Source organism: Piliocolobus tephrosceles, chromosome 4 (assembly GCF_002776525.5).
Source record: "Piliocolobus tephrosceles isolate RC106 chromosome 4, ASM277652v3, whole genome shotgun sequence".
Classification (NCBI taxonomy): domain Eukaryota; kingdom Metazoa; phylum Chordata; class Mammalia; order Primates; family Cercopithecidae; genus Piliocolobus; species Piliocolobus tephrosceles.
The window spans coordinates 33,260,757-33,287,887 of record NC_045437.1 but is presented as its reverse complement, the minus strand read 5'-3'; the positions used below and the strand labels follow the sequence as shown (position 1 = coordinate 33,287,887).

The following is a 27,131-nucleotide window of genomic DNA, read 5'->3' as shown; positions in this document are numbered from 1 at the left end:
ATAGTGGTGTGATCATGGCTCACTGTAGCTTCAGCCTCCCCAGGCTCAAGTGATCCTCCCATCTCAGCCTCCTAAGTAGCTGGGACTGCAGGTGTGACTCACCACACCTGGCTAATTTTTGTATTTTTTGTAGGGATGGGGTTTTGCTATGTTGCACAGACTGGTTTCAAACTCCTGGGCTCCAGTGATCTGCCCACGTCGGCCTCTCAAAGTGCTGGGATTACAGGTGTGACCCATTACGCCTGGGCTCTTTTTTCTAGGGTGTAAAAGTAACACACAAGAATAATTGACAATAAAATATTTTGAAGTAAATTATAGATATTGTACCCTTTCCCCCAAAACAACTGTTAGTACATGAGATATTGGGTCTCAGTGGCCACATCCTTACCAGCACAGCCCCCGCCACTGGCTACTTTTTCTCATCTATACTCTTAGATACTGGAGCCAGACCCACATGTAGAAATGACAGAGGGTGTATCTAGAACAGTGCAAAAGCTCCTGAGCTCCTGAGCAGCAGCCATGCCTCACCTTCTGTGGAGGTGTCTGTTATAACAAGTGGCCCTTAGGTCAATACTCACAAACCTCTTCTTGCTTAAGTGACTGATGATTTAAATAGGTACTTTTGCTTTGAGAAAATCTGCAAAGTAGTTTATTCCTGAAGGCAAAGAGAGGAGAGAATAGTCTAACACTAACTCCAGAATCTGTTTCCCAAGGTCAGGTGGGAGTTCGGCGAGGAAACCAACTTTTTTTAATAGGGGGCCTCAAAGCCCAGATCCTTCCCCAGAATGTTCCCCACTAGGTCGTCCTCCCACACAGCCATCCTCTAATCAAGTATTTATTCACCAGGCTCATCTTTGAGGGAAATGCAGAAATGAATAAAACATATTCTCTGTACCTACAGTTTATAATCAGTAGAAAATCAATCATCAGCATCTAATGAACTCGAATCTCACTGTACGAAAGGCAGCTCAGTTGCCTGCTTTCTAATTCCCTACTTGGTGGCATCACTCCTTTTTGTGAGTTCTTCACAGACTTCCCACTGCCTTACATAGTAACCTGTGTATTCAATCAACATAACCAGTGTACCTGATTTTCTCACACTGGCTTTCAAAGACTCCATCAGGCTATTCAGAGATATATCGCCACTCTTGCCTTCAATAGCTGAATCACAACACTTTAATCTGATTCTGGCTACTGCTTTACTCTAGGAAGTAGTGGCTAAATCAGTACAATCCTTTGATCTTGGAGGCCTCCCAAGAGACTTGGTGCAGATTTCAGGTGAGAGCGAAACAAGTAACTCATAGTATGTCAAGTGTTATCTGTAACACACAGAGGGGCTATAAAGTAACAAAGGAGGCCTCCCTGCCCCGCCCCCGGCAAGGTGGGCACCATTTGTAGAGCATGGCAGAGATGGATAAAGGCGTTAGCAGAGGCAGGAATGCCTGAGACCACAGAGTCTGTATTTCTGTGCTCCAAAGAATCAAAGTGCTGCAAATGCTCATCTTGTCGTTGTGGAGATAACCTACACTTCTCTCTAGCAGTGTGGTCAAGCTGTGTTGAGACTCAACAAAGCCGTAGGAAATCTTTAATCTTAATCTAGGGTTAACTTCAAAGCTGATTTTTTGTTAATGTGTATCTTTTAAAGTCACCTTTTTTTTTTGAGACAAGTTCTCACTCCATTGCTCAGGCTAGAGTACGGTGGTGCGATCATGGCTCACTTCAGCCTCTAACTCCCAGGCTCAAGAAATTCTCCCATCTCAGCCTCCTGAGTAGTTGGGACTACAGGCATGCACCACCATGCCTAGCTATTTATTTATTTATTTATTTATTTATTTATTTATTTATTTATTTTTGATAGAGAAAGGATCTCCGTATGTTGCCCAGCCTGGTCTTGAACTTCTGGGCTCAAGTGATCCTTCTGCTTCAGCCTCCCAAAGTGCTGGAATGACAGTTGTGAGTCACTGCATCTGGCCCAACATCATTTTATCCTGAGGAGAAACATGTACTGTCCATTGACATGCAGTTGTTGGAGCACTTGGGGTCCTTGCCTCCTCGACTCCAGGGAAAGATCTTTAACATGAATAGTGGTATGCATGCATCTGCTTGCTTCTAGGCTAGGCATCCTTGACCATGTTTTCCCTCCATACTTTTTCTAATGGTCAATAGATATTTAATGAGGAGGTGAATGTATAGACCCATTGTGGTATATCTATAAAGTAGAATACAACTCAGAAGTAAAAAGGACCAATGTATTGGCACACAATATCCACAGATCTCAAGTGAGTATGCCAAGTTAAAGAAGGCAGACAAAAGTAAGTGCATACTGTAGACTCTATTTACATAAAATTGTAGGAAATGCAAACCCATCTACAGTAACAGACAACAGAACAGTGGCTGACTGTGGTTGGTGGTGATGCAAGTAGAAATGGGAGAATGGGATTACAAAGGGGCAGGAGAAAATTTCTGGTATATATATATGTCAAAATGTATTGTGATGATTATTTAACAGGTGTATTCATCTCAGTTTTTATAAAAGTGTACACTTTAAATATGTTCAGCTTATTCTATGTTAAATTATACCTCAAAGAAGGTGAAAAAAAAGAGTGGGTACTAGTATGATGCAGTCATTCACTGCATAACAACAACTTGTTCAACAATGGACTGCATATATGACAGTGGTCTCATTTGATTATAATGGAGCTGCTCTACAAAGATGTGCCACATTCTATCTTTTATACTGTATTTTAACTGTACTTTTTCTATATTTAGATATGTTTGGATACACAACTACATCCCATTGTGTTACAATTGCTTACAGTATTCAGTACAGTAACGTGCTAAATAGGCTTGTAGACTAAGAGTCATAGGTCATATCATGTATCGCAGGTGTGCAGTAGACAATGCCATCTAGGTTTCTGTAAGTTGTTAGGTGACTTGATCATTGTCAATGATGAAAATAACTTACAGAAGACACATTTTACATGATGCATCTCCATCAAGTGACGCATGACTATATCTTGTTACTGCTACCTGAACTAATCTAATGTACTCACTTCTAACTTTCTTGAGGGCGCAGCTGATGTCTTCCTCTCAGTGATCCCAGGAGGACACCAAAGAACAGTGAAAAATAGAGGCAGTGGCTCTCTCAGATCACAGCAGAACTCCCTGACCTTCAGCTGGTCTCCCGCTCTGAGGAGGAGAGGCACACTCCAGGCTCTCTTAGGCTTCTGGTTGAACTCAGTGAGTTAAGAGAACATAAAGAATGGGGTAAACTAGGACTGTGGACATTCCTTAGTACTCTCATCTCTTCCTGACAACACTCGCCATGAGGGAATTTCTAATCTGGACAGATTTCAAGGACATTGATCGCACTGCATTTATTGGTATGTGGAGTTATTGTTTCTTAACTGATCAGACTCAGTCTTTGGTGTCACTCTTCCATTTTTGTCTTCCATGCAGCTTAGTATGAAGAGCCAGGACTCCTTTCCAGCTCTTACTCCATTTGAACTATTGAATAACGGCTCCTTTCTCACTTGATTTCAAAGAAAACGTGCTGTCTTGGGTCTCTTCTTATCTCATTGCTCACTCCTTGGTCTTTACTGATTTCTCTTTATTTCCTATAACTCTAAATATTGTAGTACCTCACAGTTTAGTCCCCATGTCTACTTTCTTGTCTGCTGAATTCACTCATAGGTACTCTCATCCATGTGACTACTATGGCTTCCAAAAGGATACCTCCAACCTGGACTTCTATCTGAAGCTCAGTCTTGTATATCCAACAATCTACTTGACATTTCCATTTGGATATCTAAGAGACATCTAAACACGTCTCAAACTGAATTTCTGATTTTCCCCACCAAATATTTTCTACTTACCATCTTCCCCATCTTAATTACTGGCAATGCTAAACCTTTTAGTTATCCGTGACTTCTTGCTTTCTCTTGTGCCACACATCGAAATAATCAGAAAGTCCTGTTGGTTCTACCTTCAGAATAAATCCAGAATCTGATTAATTCTCCCTGTCTTTTGCTACCACCTGATCTAATCCACCATTATCTCTTGCTCGGATTAATCCAACAACCTCCTAACTGCTCTCTGTGCATCTGCCTTTACCTCTCTGCAGTCATTCTCAACCCAGCACCCAAAGAGATCCTTTTAACTCCTAAGTGAGTTCTTGTCACTCCTCTATGCAAAATCCTCAGTGCTTCTCAACTTGTCCAGGGTAAAATTCAGAGTTCTCGCTATGGTCTCTAAGAACATACACAACCTCCCCACTTCTACCATCGTTCTACCCTTGCCCACACACTCCAGCCACACCAAATTCCTTGCTTTCTTGGGCTCTCCAAGCATGTTTCTACTTATTCCCAATTGAAGGTCTTTGCTATTACTATTTTCCCAGCCTGGAATATTCTTCTCCTAGATATCTATTTTGCTCAGGTTCTTACTTGCTTCAGGTTGCTGCTAATATCATCTTATTAGAGAGACCGCTCTTGACCCCCTCATATAAAATTGTAACCTATCCCTCTCAATCACTCCCTATTCTCCTTAGTCTGCTTATTGTTATCCATTGCATTTATCACTATAGCACATATTCTCTATTTACTTGTTTATTTTCTACCTCCCACAAGCCCACACTAGAGTGTATGCATGCATGTATGAGAAAAGAGACTCTTATTTTATTCATTGCTCCATTCTCAGTACCTAGACATAGTAGACAGTCAATAATATTTGTTGAATAAATAAATGGAGTATTGTCTTTTTGCTAAATGGGTAGTACTGAAAGTGTTCCTGATACATTTCATCCTTAATTTCTTCCTTTCCATGGGAAAAAATGGGCACACTATTCTTTAACTCAGATTTAATCTTTAAGGTTGAATGAAAGAAAGGGGATAGTGGCCATGTGGTTCAGGACCAGCATGAGACCAGTATGATAATGGTAAGATCCACAGCTGTCAGCATGGACACTTTTACCCAGTTGCACCAAAAACTACCATACATAGGCATTTAGTTGGCTAAGTTCTAGAATATAAAAGATAAACATGTCATTATAGGCCTCCCTAATTTCCAAAAATTTCTACAGCATCTCTACCAAGCTTTCAATCATTATAAAGAATGAGAACAGACTATGACATTTGATAGTTTAACAAAATTTGGAAATAATCTCAAACTTACAGCAAAGTTGGAAGTGGAGTTAAAAATAAAAGAGACTTTTGTGGTCTCAGTAACTTGAGTGAATTCTTGTGAGATCTGGTTGCAGAAAGATTTAAAAGAATATAATACATGTGGCAACAATATTTAAATATGATGTTCAAAGTCACTACTTTTTGAGTTTGAGATGGAGTTAAGGTCTAACTACTCTTGAAAACGTCAGATGAAGATTTTTCTCCCTTCTACCCTTTGACCTGCATAGCAGCAACACCTTAAAAACTGTAATGTTCAACACAATGATTATTATTATGAGATGATGATTGTGGTATTTAGGCAGAATTAACAGATGTAAAGTCTCTTTTTGTGGCACATTCATTTGTGATTCTTAGGGCTAAGTCAGGGTTTTTTGGGCCACTGTCAATTTATTTTTTGTGTTTCCAATGCTAGTGACAGCTCTGAAAGATGCATTGAGCTAATTTTCCTTGAACTTCAGCCATCCCTTGTGACCCTAAGGGTTTATTAGGAATGTATGAACATTTTTTTCTGCCTTATTTGCTAATGAAACAGAGGGAGCTCTTTGTGAGGTATCTTAGATCTGGGGTCACAACTGCATTTTTACTTGGAAAATACTATAATGGACTAAACTACCACACAAGGCATTCTAATGATGTCCATATGTCAGTATTCTAATCTTCTTCACTCTTTGTGGATGAGGACATTACTAGGGGCCTGAAGTAAAACAGACCTATACTTGAATCGACTTAGTGGTTTTGCTACATCTTCTCTGAACTTTACTGCTTCATCCTGATTTTACTTTCATAGCCATTTAATCCTAGGTTTAATCCTAGGCAAGTTACTTAACCTTTCAGTGTCTGCTTCCTCATCTATAAAATGAAGATACTAATGGTACCCCCGTAATAAGTTTTTTATGAAGTTTAAGTAAAGCAATGCCCATATAGTCTTTAGCACAGAGCCAAGCGTATAGTCAGCATGTAATAAATGCTTGCTGTTCTTAGCTATCATTCAACTCTGGAATCTTGCATGGTTTTACAGTGTTTCCTCAAGGGCAGTATGTTTGTATAAGCTCAGGGGTAGTTTGGATACTATGCAGTGATTCACAGTTCTGCTATCTACAGTGGGCAGGAAAGGTAGTTGGCTTTTTTTATTGCTACCAACCTTGGTTATCAAGGGATTTGTTACCTTTTCTCATTAAGCAGAAGCAAAGTTGAGGAGGATTAAGTCTCTCTATGCTGAGGTAACTCCAAGCTTTGGAGAGATTTTGTAAATTCTGGAAAGACTAGGAGGAACGTTAGAATAGTAGCAGAATGTGTATTTGTGCTAAGTCATGTTGAGAACTTGCTAAAGTTGGAGACACGAATTGATAGTTGCACAATTAGATGCAATTATGTGAGTTTTTTCAACAGCACTTGGAAACCAAGAGCAGAGAAAATCAGCAGCTGGGGTAAAACAAAGTCAGATTTTGATGAAGAAGATATGAGATGTTGAATGTACTGGTTTAAGGAGGTGGATCAAAGAATATGACTGGGCAGAAAAAGTTGTCAGCCCAGAGAGATGCTGATTATTAGAAAACCAAAGATGGGAGATCAAGGGACTAGAAGTTCCTACTAGGCTGAAGATCCAAAGTACTGGGTACAAAGGTTTGGAAGGACTGGCAGAATACATAGCGTTAATGGCATTTTATAATTTTAATATTTCAGTCTTGGTTGACTTATGGATAATGGATATTCCTGGTTATGATCTTGAGACTTGATGGGAGAAAGAATAAGAGAAATGCCATTAGAGTTGAAGAGGCTAACCTGTGAAGCTAGAGTGTTCAATGTATCATCCCTGATATTGGTGGAACTCAGCAGTTCTCCAGAGTTCTTCAGGTTTCTGCCTGAGAGACAAATCTCTTCTCTAGGACCTGGGAGCTAGGAGTGATCTTGCCCTTTGGACAAGATCTTGCTTGCTATTAAAAGGAACAGCAGGAGAAAAAAAGGTGGAAGAAGAAGAGAAACAGGAGGAGTACAAGGAGGAGAGAGAAACAAGAAAAGGGTGAAGGGAAGCAAAGAAGGGGAAGAGGAAGAAAGGAAAAGAAACAAAAAGAATTCTAGCCCAAAGTGGTTCTTCAATGCCTTTGCAAATGCAGATCATCATGCCTGTGTTATCTGAATATCTTTTAATTCCAGTTGTGATCCTGCTGCCTAATGCTCATGTAACAGAAAAAAAGGCTCAGAGTAGTTCTTTGACTTGCTCGTGACGACAAAACATGTTCTGTTACATGCAAAGGGGTTTTAAGGTTGCAAATCAGCTAATTAGGAGAGTATCCTGGATAACCAGGATATGTCTAATGTAATAGCAAGGGTCCTTATAAGTGGAAAAGGGAGGAAGAAGAGTGATATGATGTGAGAAAGACTCAAAGGGCCATTGCTAGCTTTGATGGGGGAAGAGGGCCATGAGCTGAGGAATCCAGGCAGCCTCTAGAAGTTGGAAAAGGCAAGACAACAGATTCTCCCCTAGGGTCTTTAGAAATGAATGCAGCTGTGCTAACTCCTTGATTTTTTTTTAGCCCAGTGAGACCAGTTTCAGATATCTGATTTCCAGAACTGTCACATAAGAAATTTGAGTTGTTTCAAGCTACTGAATGTACGGTAACTTGTAACAGCAATAATAGGAAACTAGCATATACCTCTAAAAGTCTTGGTGCCCATGTGTTCCAGATCTGAGAGGACCACTTTGCTTTCGGGCCACTGAGTTTGCCTTGGCGGCTCTGTCCCTATGTGAGGTTGAGTAGGTTGGTATCCTAGACCTCTTGATTAACAAGAGGTTAATTGATTAACAAGGTTAACAAGAGGTTAATTGATTAACACGTGGTTGGCTGGCAGCCAGGGAAAACTCAATATTGGGGCCGAATTCTTCCTGAATGGAGTAAGGAGGCCTGTTTCAGCTCAGAGGTGAAAAATCTTGGCTGGATTAGCCCAGTAAATTCTCAAGACGCCTGGCAAGCATCCTGGATTGTGGCATTCTCTCACCGATGTAAAAGCTTGAGCCTCTGAATGGATGGACGCCCCCTCCAGGGTAGCCAGTTCAGGGAAACTGGGGAGATACCTTAACACCTTCCTGGGCTGACTTACTTCCTCCACTCTCCTGGTTTCCTTTTGAGTGAATGGAGATGGGCTAGGAAAGATGTGGTTCTAAAAGCAGAAAAGCCACATAGCGACCGGCAGACTCAGAGGGGCCCACAGGCATTTGCTGCAGTCACCTCATCGCACAGATGAGGGGGCTTGCCTGAGGTCACATTAGCAGATTAGCGCAGCCCATTTCCCTTTGTGTGACTTGGCAAAGAGAAAAATCGCGTATTGGTTTTCCAGTGGAAGAGAATCCCAGAGCGGTCCGAGTGGGTGAGGAGTCTTGATAGAGAGATGTTGGGAAAAGTTCAGGAACTTGGAGGAGAACAGTATGGGAGGGGGCAGCGCTGAGCGCGGAAGGATGAAGGGAGTGGGGCCCCCCTCTGCCCCAACTCTGTTCTCATGATTTTGAGCGTATATTTAAGCACGCTGGTGGGGGTGGCCTGGGGGCCTCTCGCTCGCAGCTTCCCAAGTGCCGCCCAGGGCGGTTCTCCCGGGTCTCCCCTATTTGGCCGGCTAGGCCAGCTGGGCCCGGCGCTCGGGGCGGGGCCGGAGGAGCGCGGGGGTGGGAGTCCCAGAGGAAGATGCACCAAGTGCGATGCACCAAGTGGGCATGCGGGAGGCGGAGGGGTGGGGACCGGGGTGGACTGCGCCCTCCCGCTCCGGCCCATTCCACACTCCACCGAAAGCGGACACTGTCAGCTGGATCACTCCCCTTTCAGGAGGAGGGAGGGGAAAAAGGTGTCTAGCCCCTTTCTGCTTAAAAAAGCACAGGGAGATCTCGGGCAGCTTTGCAGTCGCTGCCTTCTCGCGCCTGGACCATGCACCCCTGCATCTTCCTGCTGGGCCACAGGCGAGCACTTGATTTCTGGAGCTGAGGGCTAAAACTTTTCTGACTTTTCTTCTCCCCAACAACTGAATCATGCCATGTGCCCAGAGGAGCTGGCTTGCAAACCTTTCTGTGGTGGCCCAGCTCCTTAACTTTGGGGCGCTTTGCTGTGGGAGACAGCCTCAGCCAGGCCCGGTTCGCTTCCCGGACAGGAGGCAAGGTTAGTGACTCTTCTTCATTTCTTTTTAAAACAGTGGTGGTAAGACATGCAGGAACTTTGTTGCTCCTTTTTCCCTTCCCCCACCCGGCAGAACTGAACTCTGCAAAGCCATTTGGCTGCGTTGTAAGGAAATCTGGGCTGGGAGCTCAGGAACCTAGGCTTTCTCAGAATTCAGTGCTTAAGGTGATGAGTCGTTCATTCTTACAGAAAGGTGAGTACCTTGCTCTCTCTTTTACAGGGATGACACTGCGGTCTTTGAAAGACCCAAGAGGTAGCTGGTAACTTTTTCTCTTTTGTCTCCTCTTTAAATGCTGTACTGTTTCGATCCCCTATTTTTTCAGACTCTAAACATGGAAAATTATCGTTTTTTTAAGTGCCAACTGGCTACTGGCAGTCATTGCAGTGTTTCTAGTTAGTTTTAAACTTCTGGTCAGGAAAGGGGAAATGTGATTCTTCCCCCCTGCTGAGCAGGCTTGGCTGTGTTTTGGTTTCCTGGAAAGATTTAGGATTGTGTTTTTAAAAGAATAGTCCTTTTGGGGGAACTATACCTCCGTAAGGGCGCACTTTTTCCTGTCCTGTCTCACTGACCACAGCTGGCAGCTTCTCTTTCTGAATTTCTGAACTCATGTTATTGTAGAAAGCACTGGAAGCGTTCTGATGGACAATTTGTTGTTGTTGTTATTCTTTTAAGCCTAACACTCAGCAGTTTATTGGACTTGGAAGGGTCAGAGGCACCTTCATGTTTGGTGGGGAGTTCATTGTACCTCTGGGGGTAGACAGTCCTAGCAGCAGCAGTGGCCCACGTGGCACTCTGTGTCAGCCCATCCCACCACTGGCAATAGCCTTCCAGGGTGCAGGTACCAGTGTTGCTGTCCCTGCTGTACAGATGAGGATGCTGCAGCTTGGAGAGCTTATGAGGCCAGCTAATGTAGAGCAGGGTTTTGAGCCCAGATAGTCTGACTCTTAGAATCATGCAACACTGTCCTGTAGCAATAATAAGGATACACACGCACACACACACGCATGCACATGCACACAGAGCACTGGGTTAGCATGCACTAAGTCCTGTGTTTGCTGACTGTGCTGAAGCTTCGGGAAGTGTCCTGCATAGTTTTCTGACATCCCTTTAATTCCCAAGGTCAGTTGGTTGATAAACATCACCAGCCTGTCCTTGTTTAGGATTTCTAAGCAGGGTTTTCTGCCCATGTGGTAAAATTCAAATATTGCTGGACAACTCATCTGCTGTGGCTTCAAGACGTGTCAGAAGCAAGTCCCTCTCTTTGCTTTACTTGGAAAGCTGGAGCCAGCAAACACTGGGGTTAGATGTCAGTCAGCCAGCACTCACTTGTGTAAACGGTCCAGATACAATCTCCCACCCCCAAGTTTAAAATAGCAGGCCTTGTTGTTCTTTGAAAAACAGTTCCTTTGTGAAAGGTCTCCCTTCTGGGGCAGCACAAACAAAGCCTGCAAGCACTTCCCAGGGCATTTGGAGATGATTTCGTTCAAAGACACACATTCTCCTGGGTTGGTTTTCAGCTCTGCTTGCTCCACATGTTCATTGTAAGGGAATTCAGCTTGGTGTGAAGCAGACACCACTGGGCCATGGGCCATGGTTTTTACTATCTGAAAAGTGAGATATGATTATTTTCCCTAGTCACCTCTATCTAGAGCTATGTGCTGAAAGTATCCACTGTTCAAAAAAACCTATAACGTCCTCCAAGCTTATCGGTGATCTATATTTATTTAGGTTTAAAAATAATTTCAGTTTTTTTTTTTTTTTTGAGACCGGGTCTCGCTTTCTCTCTCAGGCTGGAGTGTGGTGGTGCGATCTCAGCTCACTGCAGCCTCTGCCTCCCGGGTTCAAGTGATTCTTCTGTCTCAGTCTCCTGAGTAGCTGGGATTACGGATGTGTGTCACCATGCCTGGCTAATTTTTGTATTTTTAGTACCGACAAGGTTTCACCATGTTGGCCAGGCTGTCTCCAACTCCTGACCTCAGGTGATCTGCCCACTTGGCCGCTTAAAGTGCTGGGGTTACAGGTGTGAGCTACTGCACCCAGCCAATAATTTCAGTTTTTAAAAGCATTTCACCAACCACTATCAATTTCCTAGTGGATTTACAAATAATCCACATTTGGTGCAAAGGAGAAATTTCTTTTTTTTTTCTCTCTTTTTTATTATACTTTAAGTTCTAGGGTACATGTACACAGCGTGCAGGTTTGTTACATATGTATACATGTGCCATGTTGGTGTGCTGCACCCATTAACTCGTCATTTACATTAGATATATCTCCTAATGCTATCCCTCTCCCCTCCCCCTACCCCACGACAGGCCCCAGTGTGTGATGTTCCCCTTCCTGTGTCCAAGTGTTCTCATTGTTCAGTTCCCACCTATGAGTGAGAACATGTTGTGTTTGGTTTTCTGTTCTTGGAATAGTTTGCTGAGAATGGTGGTTTCCAGCTGCATCCATGTCCCTACAAAGGACATGAACTCATCCTTTTTATGGCTGCATAGTATTCCATGGTGTACATTTTCTTAATCCAGTCTGTCACTGATGGACATTTGGATTGGTTCCAAGTCTTTGCTATTGTGAATAGTGCCTCAGTAAACATATATGTGCATGTTTCTTTATAGCAGCATGATTTATAATCCTTTGGGTATATACCCGGTAATGGGATGGCTGGGTCAAATGGTATTTCTAGTTCTAGATCCTTGAGGAATCACCACACTTTCTTCCACAATGGTTGAACTAGTTGACAGTCCCACCAACAGTGTAAAAGTGTTCCTATTTTTCCACATCCTCTCCAGCACCTGTTGTTTCCTGACTTTTTAATGATCACCTTTCTAACTGGTGTGAGATGGTATCTCATTGTGGTTTTTTTTTTGAGACGGAGTCTTGCTCTGTCACCCAGGCTGGAGTGCAGTGGCCGGATTTCAGCTCACTGCAAGCTCCGCCTCCCGGGTTTACGCTATTCTCCTGCCTCAGCCTCCTGAGTAGCTGGGACTACAGGCGCCCGCCACCTTGCCCAGCTAGATTTTTGGATTTTTGTTAGTAGAGACGGGGTTTCACCATGTTAGCCAGGATGGTCTCGATCTCCTGACCTCGTGATCCACCCGTCTCGGCCTCCCAAAGTGCTGGGATTACAGGCTTGAGCCACCGCGCCCGGCCTCATTGTGGTTTTGATTTGCATTTCTCTGATGGCTAGTGTTGATGAGCATTTTTTCACGTGTCTGTTGGCTGCATAAATGTCTTCTTTTGAGAAGTTTCTGTTCATATCTCAGAGGAGAAATTTCCAAGCAGACTTATACTTAGAATTAAGAAGGAGAGTCAGAAAGAAGGAGGAAGGGATGGATGAGGGCAAACCAATAGAGAATGAAATTCTAAGGCTATCTGGGATTAGGATAGCCTGGGTTTTCCTTCCAAATGACCTACCTACAGCCTCACAAATAACCAATTTCCTTAGACTTCCATTTCCACTTTGATAGCATTTTTGAATGCACTCAAATCCTGAACGTTTAAACTTACAAATTACTTCAGAGATCATCTCACCCATTCTTATTTTTGAATTATTTATTTTGTTATGGAGATGAGGTCTAGCTATGTTGTCCAGACTGATCTTGAACTGCTGGCCTTAAGCAATCCTCCCACTTTAGCCTCCCCAAATGCTACAATTACAGGAATGAGCCACCATGCCTGGCCCCCTTTTTACTTTTACAGATAAGGAATGAGAGGTCTAGGGCATCAGTTAGTCAGCATATATGATTGAGCACCTAATAAATGCCCCTTCACAAGGAGGGTAAAGGGAATTGCACAGGGTTCCATGGTTGGAGACTGAGTCTCCAGACTCAGATACTACATAACTTTTTAGGTTCCTTCTAGTTCTCAGAGTTGGGCTAAATCAGGATTTTAGTCGTTGGAAGGAGTATGGAGATAAATCCAGTCCTTTCTGGGACTAGAAACATAGAAATAGGCTATTTGACTAACTGCCCAGTATTCTTTCCACATTGCTCAGTTGTGATATAGGAATGTGCTGTGACTTACACAGGATTTCTTGGTTCACAACCAAGTATCAGAACAACAGGAAATATTAATCTCGCACACAACATACTGCCTCTCTTCTACAGCCAATCATATCCCCTTTGGGTTGTTTATCCCTATGCTGTTTACAAAGCGCCAGTCTGTTCCATGACCTCTTTTGCTCCTGACATCTCTGTGAAATCAACAGGACAGGCACTTTATTCCATATTAGAGATGAGCTTTAGGCTTGTGCAAGAAACAGAAGGAATGTTGCAGTGTTTTCAGATAAGAGTTTTAATTATTTATGTATTCTATTTTTTAAAAATTCTGCAAGGAGGAAAGGATTTAAGCTGTTTTCTTAATGTAAGAAGAGAGTTCACAGATTTGATATATTGTGTTGATTATAATAATCTATATAGTTAGCACATTAGTTATCATAGAGTTGATGAGCAAATCCAGCCTTCTGTGGCATACTTTACAATTTTGAGGAGACCAACACAGTTCTTCACAACATTCCAACATGTGTAAATTTCTATAATAAAAATAGCGTTGCAAGTTTACAGTTACCTTACATGGAAGATAATTATGAAAAAAACCTCTACTATAGGAATTTCATAATCTTTTTTTAGAAAGGGGTCTTAGAAATTCAATTCTTTCTAAGATAGAAATAAATATAAAGAATAAGTACAGATAATGCTCGCTTTGGAAGCACATATACTAACATTGTACGGATACAGAGATTAGTGTGGCCGCTGCTCAAGGATGACATGCAAATCTGCGAAGCGTTCCATTAAAAAGAAAAAAGAATAGGCTGGACACGGTGGCTTATGCCTGTAATCGCAGCACTTTGGGAGGCCAAGGCGGGTGCATCACCTGGGGTCAGGAGTTCAAGACCAGCCTGGTCGACACAGTGAAACCCTGTCTCTACTAAAAATACAAAAATCAGCCAGGTGTGGCGGTGCACGCCTGTAGTCCCAACTACTTGGGAGACTGAGGCAGGAAAATCTCTTTAACCCTGGAGGCAGAGGTTATAGTGGTCTGCCGAGATCATGCCAGCCTGGGCAACAGAGCAGGACTCTGTCTGAAAAAAAAAAAATACTATAGATTTAGCCTGAACTGTACAAAGCTAATAAATACTCTTACCTCTGTCCTTTCTAAGCTGAGGGTAAAAGATGCCTCGTTTTGTATTTTAAAAAGCGCTTATGCCAACAGCCTTTACTCAAGAGCTTCTCATGAAGTACCATTGAAACTTGTGGACTGAGGCTTCCAATATAATTGTAAACAAGACAAATCAAAGTATTAGGAGCTTATAATGTATTTCTACACACCCTTGTATAGATTGTGATGTAATTTTCGTGTATCTCAGCCTCTGGCCCTCCCAACCCCACACCTTATTGATAACCCGCCTTGACATCTGTGCTGGGTAACGGACCCTGGTGATGCACGCAGTGAGGGCAGAGCTTAGGAGTGTGTGCTCTGGGATCAGATTACCCAGGAACAAATCCTCATCCCTCATTGTTGTCACTTTACAGAGATGGCAGTAGAGCCCCAGATGACGGATACAGTTAATAATGCTTACCCACAGAATTGTGAGGATTAGATAAGACCAAGCTGGCATGCTCTTAATGTAGTACTTGACCATAGAAATGATAAAAAGTAGGAGCTATTATTATTTCTTGACACCTATTTCTCTGTTGCTATCATATCTCCTCTGAGTTCTGCTTTCACTGGCCGAGATTATAGCTAACAAATCTGCAAAACTAATCTTAGCCTACGGAGAGGAGGCTAAGATGAGTGTGGGTTTCTCTCCTGTCTCTGCTTGGAGGTTATACATGTCTGTGTCCACAGTGATCCCTGGTAGCCAAGTTTCTACCTTTAAAACCAACAGTGCTAGAGTTTAACTAATGAATGTTATTTGTCAAGCACAATTTAAAATCTTTTAAGTATATTAATGCATTGGAGCCTCACTCCCAGCCTAGGAGGTAGATGCTATTATTATGACCATTGTATAGTTGAGGTAGCTGAGCTTGGGTCACCAACACAAACCACACTTTGTAAGTGACCCCCGATTTCCATCCACACCTATGGGCTGCCATGGTTTAGCTGCCTCCTATACAATCAGATCAGGAGGGAAAACCGATCTTATCCCCCATCACTTTGCCCGACAAAGAGGCAATTACTATGTCCATTGATTGCTAAGAAAATGGAGGCGTAAAGAAGTGAAGCGCTTCTTGTCTGGTCAGATCACCGTCCCTAGGAGCAGTGTTATTACCTCTAACCCTATTACACTCTCTGCCAAGAGCAGCTGCTTTTCTTTATTTACTAATGAGGTGTGGTGGTTAGAGCATGGTTTTGAAATAGGAGGCACAGCGTTTCAATCCAAGGAATGTTATATAATGTGGCATAGTGACTTCCTACACGCAGTTTCCTTAATTGTGAAATGGGGATAACAACTGAATCTCTATCACAAGGTTGTTGTGAGTATTGAATGAGGAAAGACTTATGGTACCTGGCTCACAGCAAGCGCTTATGAAACACTATAATTATTATCATATTATTCTATAGCCAACTTAGATTGGCTCTCTTAAAAAGTCATTAGATCAAAAGCAACTGGGTCAAAATTTATAAATGTGTTTGCTCTTTTATTTATTGGGCAATAGGTGCTAGGGCATAGGCAAACTTTCATCTTTCATTTTGTACTTTCAAAAATCGTATTTAAATTTGTGAGATGTATCTTCAGAGGCAGTTTCTATAAAGAATATTTTAAGTCAGAAAATTTATGAGAAAAAAATGTTGTTTTCTGGATAAATTGAGATAACTCCTAGATTAAGTTTGCTTCCTCCACACTCTTCCCATTGCAGTTCTTCTAACTCAGATCTGGGATTATTGCTTCTCTCTGCTGGATGGCCTTGATGGCAGAATACCAAGCCTGCCATTTAAGCCTGCCTCTACCCTGGCCTGCTTTTTCTCACACCCTTGTCTCCTGCTAACACTCCTGTGGATCTGTTGCTCCAAACTCATTTTGCTTTCCTATTGCCTGAGAAGACCTCGAGCTCTACTCTAGCTGCCCCGTCCCCATCTCCAGCAGTCTCAGTCAAGGGATGCATCTTCCAAGGTGAATTCTTCCCTCAGGATGTAGCCAGCTGTAATGGGTACCATCAGCAGGGCATCGGGAGTGACCAGTGTCAGACAGCCTTGTATCATGGGGCACAGGCATGCCTCACTTATCTTGTCTACCGGATATTTTATATGGTTCTCTCATAAGCCAGCATAGCACTCCCCCATTCAATCCTTCTCACCTATTTATTTTTAACTGGGAAAAGCAACACAGGAACTACAAATTTTAAAAGGAAAAACCACACCCCAAATCTCATCATCATAAAAATATGCACTCTTACCCATTATTTCAAACGCTTTATTCATATGCATATATTTTAATATGTCTCACAGTTGCAATTATAGTAGAGATGCAATTATACATTTATTGCCCCTTTATTATATCCTATTGTTTCCATATTTCTGTAAAATTGCCACAATTATTTTGATATATCAACTTACATAAAAATTTAGAGTAATTTTTAATAATGTAAGATTGATTTAGAATCACACTTGTTGGTTTCTGTTTCATGACAACCTAAATTTTATTATAGTTGTTTATACTATATAAACATATATATGTAGTTGTTTATACTTAGAAATAGTATATTTTCTATGTATAGCAAATAAGATATTTTCAATTATTTTCAGAATTTTTCAATAGGTTATAGCTCATTTGACTTGGAAGGGTATAACATTTTATTCAGAATTCATTTTTCAAAATGTGGTTGCTTTTCGTTCGTGCTCCCCTTAAATCAGTCAATCTGGCTTTTTGAAAAAATAATCTGCTAGAAAAGATGCTTATTTTCTGTTTTGATAAAGATGCGGTGACTTGCATGTGTAACAGGGTATTCAAATGGGACTCTTCCTTTTGTCTCAGTTTCTGCCAAGACCTTAAGTCTGAGAAGAAAAAAAAAGATTAATTTTCTACACATACTTAAAGAGAAATTTCAGACCATGTGTGTGGGACTTGCAGGGGGATGGTGTGATTCTAATTGCTTCACTCTCCTAGTATGCACGTGAGGAGAGGCTTAAAGGCCAGTGGAGAGATTTCAGAGAGAATTCCTTCAGGAGAGATGAGAATGCTAGGGCATTCATTCCCCCTACTGTGCCCCAACTCAAGGCAAGGGATGGGACAGCTAGAGATCTTGAGGGTTTGCTATGGGCTTGGGGAGCATGGCCACTAGCATTTTAGCCTTAAAATACTGATAGGCAAAAGACTGCCTGGAATGACATTTGGTGACAGAGCTGACCAAGAGCACGGCCAGGAGTGGCCTGATTTTCATGACGTGGGGTGGGGGTGAAGGGGATGGCAGGGATCATGGTTGCTTCTTGTGAGCCAGATTTGGACCTCATGAAAGGCAACAAGATGTGGATCATCTTGAAAAGATGCCAAAGAGGATGCCCTGCAGGGGTGATGTGGTTTCAGTAAAGGGGTAGAAGATAGGGAGGCAGTGGGTGGCCAGTTGGAGGAGGAATTATCCACATTGAGGGACCTGAAGGGAGCAGAGGTTCCCCAGTGGCCACAGAGCTTCTCTTAATAGAAGGCACCAGTCAGCCTGTGGACACTGGCTACGTACAGGGCACCATTGCTAGATGATACCGTTGCTATATACCCAGCTGAATAAGATATTTTCTGCCCCTAACTCCCTTCCCTGTTCGAGCCCTGGAGGAGCCAGAAGCATCACTGTGAATAGCAGAGGAGAAGAGCAGCCAGAGGGAAATACTACAGGAGCTGACTGCATCCGCCTCACCCACCCACAGTTTCTCTCTTTGGTAGGTCTAGACTTGGAAGGTCCTCCAATACTAGATTGGAGCAGACATTTCTTAGGGAGCGAGTGGGCAGGAGAGAGGACTGAGTCAGTTATACACTTCAGTTCATGGCACACTAGTATCATGAATTTGCGAAAAAGCTTTTTTTCTTATATATATTTGTGCATTTCTGTTCCCACTCCCTACTTCAATTCTTCCCCATGGAAAACCATTTTAATGGGTTCCATATGTATTTCTTGTTCCAATGTGTTCTGGAAAACTTTGTACTATTGTTTTCATGTGTGTGTATTTTCCATGAATGTAAATAGCTCTGCGTTAGCTTGTTTTATTTCTTGTTTTTCATGGAGCATTGCTGTGAAGATTTGCCCATGTTGCCGTGTGGTCTGTTGTGCCTAGCTGCTGCAGTCGGAAATAATGGGGCCGGGCTTTATATGCCTAAAAATGGAGACCATTTGCTAGTGCCTGATAGTGAAAACTCTGTGTTCTGCCCCATATTTAATCCAAGGCAGACAAGAATGATTCCACAAAGGGTTTGGAGGTAGTTGCCTGGAAGAAAAAAAAAAAAAAAAAAAGCTATTTTATAATTGTAGCCCATCAAGTCCAGTTATTTTAATTAACCAGTTACGATAGTGTTTACTGATACATCAACACATAAGAACTGAGTACCTGTGATGTGTAAGATTCTGGCAGTTTTGGGGATAAATTGTATAATAAAAGGCAATATAAAATAAAGTCATTTTGGGAGGTACAGAAAGTAAGGGCATGAGAGTTCAGGGAAAGGTGAGAGAAGTTTAGCCAGGGACACTAGGAGAATAAAGAGGAAGGATTTGAGTTGAGACTTGAACGTTTAAACAGGATTTTGATAGAATGCAAAAGACATTCTAGTTGCAGAAGTTATATGAGCAAAGTAAAACAAGTTACAAAGTGCAAAACTACAACTAAGAAGTGACAAGTAGAAGTTTTTTTTTTTTTTTTTTTTTTTTTAGCAACATACTAGTTCATCTTACTAAATGGTTAATGGTTTTGGGAGGCCGAGGTGGGTGGATCACCTGAGGTCAGGAGTTCAAGACCAGCCTGGTCAACATGGCCCCGTCTCTATGAAAAATACAAAATTAGCCGGGTGTGGTGGCGCATGCCTGTAATCCTGGCTACTTAGGAGGCTGAGGTAGGAGAATTGCCTGAACCTGGGAGGCGAAGGTTGCGGTGAGCCGAGATCATGCCATTGCAGTCCAGCCTGGGCAACAAGTGCAAAACTCCATCTCAGAAAACAATACAAAGCAAAACCAAACCAAACAAAAAAAAAAAGAAGTCTATAATCCAGAGTGATGATAAATTATCTGCTAGGTAGATCCTTTGTTATTCTCAAACATCAAAATAAGGAGGTAGTGGTAGGGAGGCAAATTTGAGTAGGTCAAAATGTGTATGTGTTCTTGTGTGGGGAAGGAGCAAGTGTTCCAGTCTTGCATTTTTAAAGTGGCAGTTTTTATGTTTTGAGCCAATGCCTCGGATCCTGATATATCCCTTTATCATATGCATTTGGTAAACATTTTTTTAAAACCCATCTTCTTTTGTGCACTCTTTGCTACATTATGGAGCACTCTTATGCTGTAATTGGTGTGATCAGCGTGCATATGATGAGTTCGCCATGATTTTGTTTTTTTCCCTCTAATCTGACTTTAACAGGAAGTTCTTGATGTATTGAAGCACCTTATAATCCACAGTGAAGCTCTGTAATTTGTTTTACTGAACTCTAGACTTGAAAGATTCCCGTTCCTCATGCAGACCTTGCCCCTTTTCTAACAGTGCCCATCACGGATTAATTCCCATCTTAATTTGTCTCTGGTAAAACACCTGATATCATGTCACTGAGGAGGAGGCACCAGGTAAATTTAAGTTGTTCTGGGAATTTAATGTTAACAGTATTTGTATGATGGAAAGGATCTCTAAACTTCAATTCAACAGTGGGATTGTATAATTAAAAAGCTAGCAGCTGGGTATGGTGGCTCACACCTGTAATCCCAGAACTTTGGAAGGGCGAGGCAGGTGGATCACCCGAGGTTGGGAGTTCGAGACCAGCCTGACCAACATGGAGAAACCCAGTCTCTACTAAAAAAGATACAAAATTAGCCAGGCATTGTGGCACATGCCTATAATCCCAGCTACTCGGGAGGCTGAGGCAGGAGAATCGCTTGAACCCATGAGGAGGAGGTTGCGGTGAGCCCAGATCATGCCATTGCACTCCAGCCTAGGCAACAAGAGTGAAACTTCATTTCCAAAAAAAAAAAAGAAGAAAGCTAGCATCCAAGTTCCAAACAAAAGTGGCTTTGCCTTACTACCAGTCTCTCTCACTGTTCTTCCATTTCTCTTTTTCTTTCAGAGCATTTTATCAAGGGCCTGCCAGAATACCACGTGGTGGGTCCAGTCCGAGTAGACGCCAGTGGGCATTTTTTGTCATATGGCTTGCACTATCCCATCACGAGCAGCAGGAGGAGGAGAGATTTGGATGGCTCAGAGGACTGGGTGTACTACAGAATTTCTCACGAGGAGAAGGACCTGTTTTTTAACTTGACGGTCAATCGAGGATTTCTTTCCAATAGCTACATCATGGAGAAGAGATATGGGAACCTCTCCCGAGTTAAGATGATGGCTTCCTTTGCCCCGCTCTGCCATCTCATTGGCACGGTTCTACAGCAGGGCACCAGAGTTGGGACAGCAGCCCTCAGTGCCTGCCATGGACTGGTGAGTGTGGGCTCTGGCATCTCCTTCCTCTGCCCTGGCCCCTAGAGTCTCAGCCAGTAGACCTACTACCAACAAGTTCACAGATGCACTGACGTATGGGAGTTGAGCCCCTGTCAGGTGATGATCCTGGCCTCCAAAGGGGTTGGCGAGAACGTGTCTAATAAATAAAAGATTGAATTGAGAGGTACAAAGAGTAGGACACCGAGGGTTCAGAGGAGGCAGACAGAACTCCAACCAGGAACATCAGGGCGGGGTTGGAGGGGGAAGAAGAGGGAGGATTTGAGTTTGGTCTTCAGCCTCTGAGGCAGCTCTGAAGGTATTGTTGACTGACTGGCTGGACAGCATATTTTGAAGGAACAGAACTTAAATTTGACCTGAGTGAGAATGTTATGAATAATGATGGTGATAGCAGCTGCTGTGATGTAATAGTTGACTCTGTGTGCTTCACAATCAGACTTCATAAGGGAACCTCAGGCAGTCAATTGATCCCTTTGTGCCTCTGTTTTCTCATCTGTAAAATGGAGATAATAGTAGTATCTACCTCATGGAGCAAGGTTTGGCAAACTATGAACCATAGGCCAAATCTGGCCTGCCTCTTGTTTTTATAAATAAAGTTTTATTGAAAGGCAGATAGGCTACGTGTTTACAGATTGTCTATGGCTGTTTCTGAACTGCAACAACAGAGCTGAGTAGTTGGGGTAGTTACTGTATGGCTGAGGAACTGCACAATATTTGCTGTCTGGTCTTTCAGAAAAAGTTTGCCAATACTTTTAATAGAGTATTGTAGAGTGTTTAATAAATAATAAGCACTCAATGAATATTGGCTGCTGCTGTTATATTATTTGAATATACCAAGCACTGGAGTATGTGGTTTACTATGTGATTTATGTTCATTGTCCTCTTTGCCTCATTTTAGCAGATGAGGCAGCTTGGAGACATTGAATAAATTCACTGTGCAAGTTACCTTGGGTTCAGTCTTTCTACCGTTATACGCTGTATCTGAAAATGCAGCCAATAGTGACAGCCCACCAGCAACTACAGGGCAAACAATGCTCAGGAATTCTGTTGAGATTTTTTGAGGTGTGTGTTTAGGGAGTGAGTGACTGCAGGGGAAGGAATCCCAGAGTCCTGAAGGTGGTTTTGGAGGAGTCCACGTTTTCGGCTTTGGCCCCTGTGCCAGGGTTGGTTTGCTAAGCAAAACTTCTTGTGGCATTGGCATTCCTGCAAAAGGCACTTGTTCCAAATCCTCCCATTGTTACTACCATTTTGCTAAGAATTTCTGTACTTTGTAATTTAGGGCTGCATTTATCTTGTATTTCTAGAGTTTGATTTTGCCAGAATACTGTGAGAAAATTCAGTAAAACATTATCCAGCGGTGTAAGTTTTCCAGAGGACCTCTGGGGATGAATTGCTTTATACAATAAATGGAAAGTCTTGCTTTGCCTCTTTCTGTAAATTTGGATTTTCATATTAGGTATTTATCATTTCCCCCTAATTAGATCATAGCACAAAATCAAGAATGGTTAATGGTTTTCTATTTTTCTTTTCCTCTTCTCTCTGGGCCTCATCAGGGGCTTCGTTGAGCTGCAGAACATTTCCCAGTTCCATGGCTGTCATCCTCTAGGCTTGCTCTAGACTCACATCACATCTCCCCTTTGCAATCCTGGCTCTCATTCCTGTGAGACAACCCTGGAAGCATCACGGCACCCAATCCTCTATGGCCAGAACTGAAGAAAGAGCCCCTGATGATGAACATTATCATGCTCATTAAACATCAGCATGTCTCCATGGGATGGAGCAGTATGGTCTGTGGACCTGCAGAATCAGCCTCACATTGAATGGGAGCTCATTACAAAGACGAACCCATGGGCTTCGCTTCAGACCTAGTGTGTTAGCATCTCTGGGGAATGGACAAAAATCTCTGTGTGTGTGTTTAGCTGCTTTATTGAGATATAATTCACATACATACAGTTAACCCACTTAAAGTTTACAGCTCAGTGGCTTTAAATGTATTCAGAGTTGTGCAACCATCACCAAAAATTTTGGCATATTTTCGTTAGCCCACAAAGAAACGTATATCCCTCAGCAGTCACTTACCCATTCCCCCATTCCTCCAGTCCTAGGGAACCGCTAATCTATATTTGATCTCTATAGATTTGCCTGTCTGAAACCTTTGTTTTAATTAGCTTTCCAGGAGATTCTGATGCCCACTGAAGTTTGAGAAGCCCTGGACTAGAGTAGTCATTCTTAACCCTGGCTCAACATTAAGACCAGCTGTCTAGCTTTAAAAATGGACCAGTGCCCCAAACCCACAGCCTAGATGTTTTGATTTAATTGGTCTGAGGGAAGAGTCCAGGCATCAGCATTTTTTAAAGCTCCCCAGGAGATTCTAAAGTGCAGTCAGTGTTGCCAACCACTGGATTAGCATAAGTGGGTGTTAACGGGTGGTATTGGCCAATATTACTCTGAAGTACCAGATCTCCCCAGGTGACGCTAATGAGCAACCAGGGGTGAAACCACTGCTGTAAATTGCTCCCCACTTTCATCTTGTGCTTTCCAAAGGAAATTGCATATTGTTTAGCATTATCCTAGACTTGGGAATGGAATACTAGGACCCTTTCAATTTCAAATGTCCCCAAGGAGCAAGGGTACTACCATGTAGGCATTTTCAGATTCAGATTTCAGATTCATATGAAGTTCAGAAGCACAAAATGTTAGTTAAGATGATGGGAAACTTTCACATCCAGATCAGTGAACGATTTTCCCAGAAGAAACATTCTACTTGGAGGATTATTTTGGAACCTTTTACACATAATTGGATGTTTAATGGATGGTTACAAAAAAAAAAATGGCTGGTTACAAAACCCAAAGCCAAATGAGTTTCTTTCCTTTCTGTGTGTGCACTACTTGACTGGATTCAAGTTCATTTGCTTGTGTGCCAAATTTGCCAGTAGCCACCTAGAGTGGTCCTAGTCAAAAGAATAGTGGTTGGACTTGTGTCTGACTTCTGATCATGTGTCTAGGGTGTGACATCCAGTGTAGTTGTTCTCTCACCCAAGTATGGCCCTACATTCAAATTCACAGGATGGCAGACCTAGGATCTGCTGGCTATAAGCCCTTCTCCACTTCTAGGGGCAGAAGTAGCATTTGGGAAGTCCTTCTTAGGAAGGAAACACTTTCATGTGGACCAGGGCATCTGCTTGTCATTCCTGAGGTACAAACCTGGCTTTCTTTGTTTCAGATGTGGTCATCTGAATGAGATGTTGGAGGCTGTGTTCTCTTGGAGTTGTCTACGATTTGAGGCTCATTTAGTCTCCTCTGGAGCAGACTCAAGATGATTTCATACTGAGGACCCTAGAAAAGCTACCTATGGGAAGTTGTGGGACAACCTCCCTCCGCCATTTAATGTACTCTAGCATGGCTCCAGCCCTTGTCCTCTTTGAGGCTGCTCCCAGACCGAGTCAGCCCATGTCTCAACTCAGCAGCTCTCCTCTGTCATCTCCACCATTTTCACTACCCTTCCCCCATCAACACTTTCACAATGTTGGCATTGTGGAATTTGTTTATTTTGATAGTTTAGTTGATTTGTTCCATTCTCAGCTTTTTGATGGAGGAACTGTGTTCTTTAATCAGCTAGACTCTGAATTTATCCTCAAGAGTGAGTGTCACAGTGGGGGTCATTTTGGTTTTGCTATTGCCAGGGGCACTACAGGATTGGTTCCAAGTGAATTTGTTGTTAGTATTTCAGTTTAGATGTCTGCACTGGAAGGATAGTGCAAAATATCTACCCTCGTGCATAAGACAGGATTGGGGTTCTGATTTTTCATGGGGCATTCTAATTCTGCGAAGCCCTTACCCTCTGGACTGTATACCTGGATCGTTAAACTAATAATTTTAATTTCTGCTTACAGCACGTTATTTAATTCCTGTTCATAACATTTCTTAGCTCAGGCTTTATTAAAGCGAATACAGTTCTTGGCTCTATCAAAAACTGTCATTCCAGCCCCTGCTGGGAAGTTAAATTCTAATTCTTAATCTGAATAGCTGGTCATGGATCTCTTAAGGGCCATCCAGCTTTACCTTCCATGTACTCTCTGTCCTTAAGTTTGCCTTTCTCTTTGGGTGCATTGAGATTTCCTTTCTTGTTTTAAACTCAAATATGGATTAAACTTTTGAGAGGTATTTCTTAGTATTTTTATGCTAAACTTTTTGTTTTGAAATAGTTGTAGATTCATAACAGTTGTAAGAACTAATTCAAAGAGGTATTGGTATATGTCCTCTACCCAGTTTCCTCTGATGGCAACATCTTACAACATTACTGTACAGTATCATAGCCAGGATTCTAACATTGATGTCAAGATGACACACTTTTCCATCACAAGAATCCCTCATGTTATCATTTTATAACTATACCCATTTCTCTCCTGCTGCCATCACCTCATATTTATATTTTATATTTAAGTCTGTAATCTATTTTGAGTTAATTTTTATATGAGGTATGAGACTTAGAGGTTCTCCTCCCTCCCCTCCTTCGTTCTTTTCTCTCTTCCTTCCTTTCTTGCTTTGTTGTTTGCCTATGGATGTCTGATTGTTCCAGCACCATTTGTTGAAAGTCTGTTTTTCTTTCATTAAGTTGCTTTTACACTTTTGTAAAAAATTAGCTGGATGTATTTTTGTGAGTCTATTTCTGAGTTTTAGGTTCTGTTCCATCAATAGCACACAGTCTTCATAACTGTAGCTATATAATTAGTCTTGAAATCAGGTAGACTGATTCCTCCCATTTTAGTCCACTTTTTCAAAATTATTTTAGTAATTCTAGTTTCTCCTTCCATATAAATTTTGTAATAATCTTGTCTACAAAATCTTGCTAGGATTTTAATAGGAATTGTATTAAATCTATATATTAGTTTGGGAAGAATCGTCGTCTTTGCTGTGTCAAGTCTTGCAATCCATGAACATGGTATGTGTCTTGATTTATTTAGATCTTCTTTGATTTTTTTCCATCAGTGTTGTGTAGCTTTCAACATCCTAGCTATATATGTGTTTTGTTAGATTTACACCTAAATGTCTCATTTTCTAAGTCCTTATATTTTTAATTTTAGTATTCATGTGCTTATTGCTAGTATGTAAACACATAATTAATTTTTATATGTTTACTTTGTATACTGTGAATTTGTTAAACTCTCTTATTAGCTCTAAGATGGTTTTTAGAAAATTCTTTGGGATTTTCTATGTATACAGTAATGTCGTTTGCCAATGGGGCAGTTTTATTTCTTCTTTTCTCTTCATATCCCTTTCAATTTTCTTTTCTTGCTTTATTACATTGGCTAGAATTTTGAGCACTATATTGAATAAGAATGGGGAGAGCAACATCTCTTGCCTTTTCTCCAGTCTTAGGGAGAAGGCATTCAGACTTTTGTTTAGTATTTTGTTTATGTTAAGTATCTGTTTTGTTTTGTTTTTATAGATGCTTTCTATTAAGTCAAGGAGGTTTTCTGAGACCTATTTTGTCAAATGCTTTTTCTGCATCGGTTGATATGCTCATGTGACTTTTCTTCTTTAGCCTATTAATGTGATGGACTGCATTGATTTTTTTTTTTAAAGTCTTTATTTTTTAATAGCAGTGTTAGATTTATACCAAAATTGAGAGGAAGGTAAAGAGATATCTCATAATCTCCCTGCTCCCACATATACATAGCTTCTCCCATTATCAGCATCCCCCACCAGAGTAGTACATTTGTTACAATTGATGAATATATGTCGACACATCATTATCACCTAAACTTTATTGTTTACATTAGAGTTCACTGTTGGTGTTGTACATTCTATAGGTTTGGACCAATTTAAAATGACATATATCCACCATTATATTCTCATATAGAATATTTTCACTGCCCTGAAAATTTTCTGTGCTCCACCTGTTCATTTCTCCACTCTCCTACCCCTGGAAACCACTGATCTTTTTAGTTTTGCATTTTCTAGAATGTCATATAGTTGTAAGCATACAGTATGTAGCCTTTTCAGATTGGCCTTTTTCACTTAGTAATATATCTCGCTCTGTCACTAGACTGGAGTGCAGTGGCAGGATCTTGACTCACTGCAACCTCCGACTCCCTGGTTCAAGCAATTCTCCTGCCTCAGCTTCCCGAGTAGCCAGGATTACAGGCATGCGCCACAACG

The 27,131-nt window shown here is 41.8% G+C and overlaps 1 protein-coding gene and 1 non-coding gene across 3 annotated transcripts in view; both read left to right on the top strand.

The window, feature by feature from the left end:
* The first annotated feature begins 8,870 nt into the window (after window positions 1-8,870).
* The window catches only part of ADAMTS12 (ADAM metallopeptidase with thrombospondin type 1 motif 12), a 371,764-nt gene continuing 353,503 nt past the window's right edge, over window positions 8,871-27,131 (top strand). The window contains exons 1-2 of one of the 2 annotated variants that reach the window (XM_023216585.2): window positions 8,871-9,325; window positions 20,590-20,951. In XM_023216585.2, the coding sequence (XP_023072353.2) occupies window positions 9,199-9,325; window positions 20,590-20,951 (489 nt within the window). In that variant the 5' untranslated portion in view covers window positions 8,871-9,198. The remainder of the gene's footprint in view (window positions 9,326-20,589; window positions 20,952-27,131) is intronic. The other variant, XM_023216586.2, reaches the window with a different exon arrangement.
* Window positions 14,037-14,140, top strand: LOC111545612. The gene has a single exon (XR_002732505.2). It is a non-coding gene; the product is annotated as a U6 spliceosomal RNA (small nuclear RNA).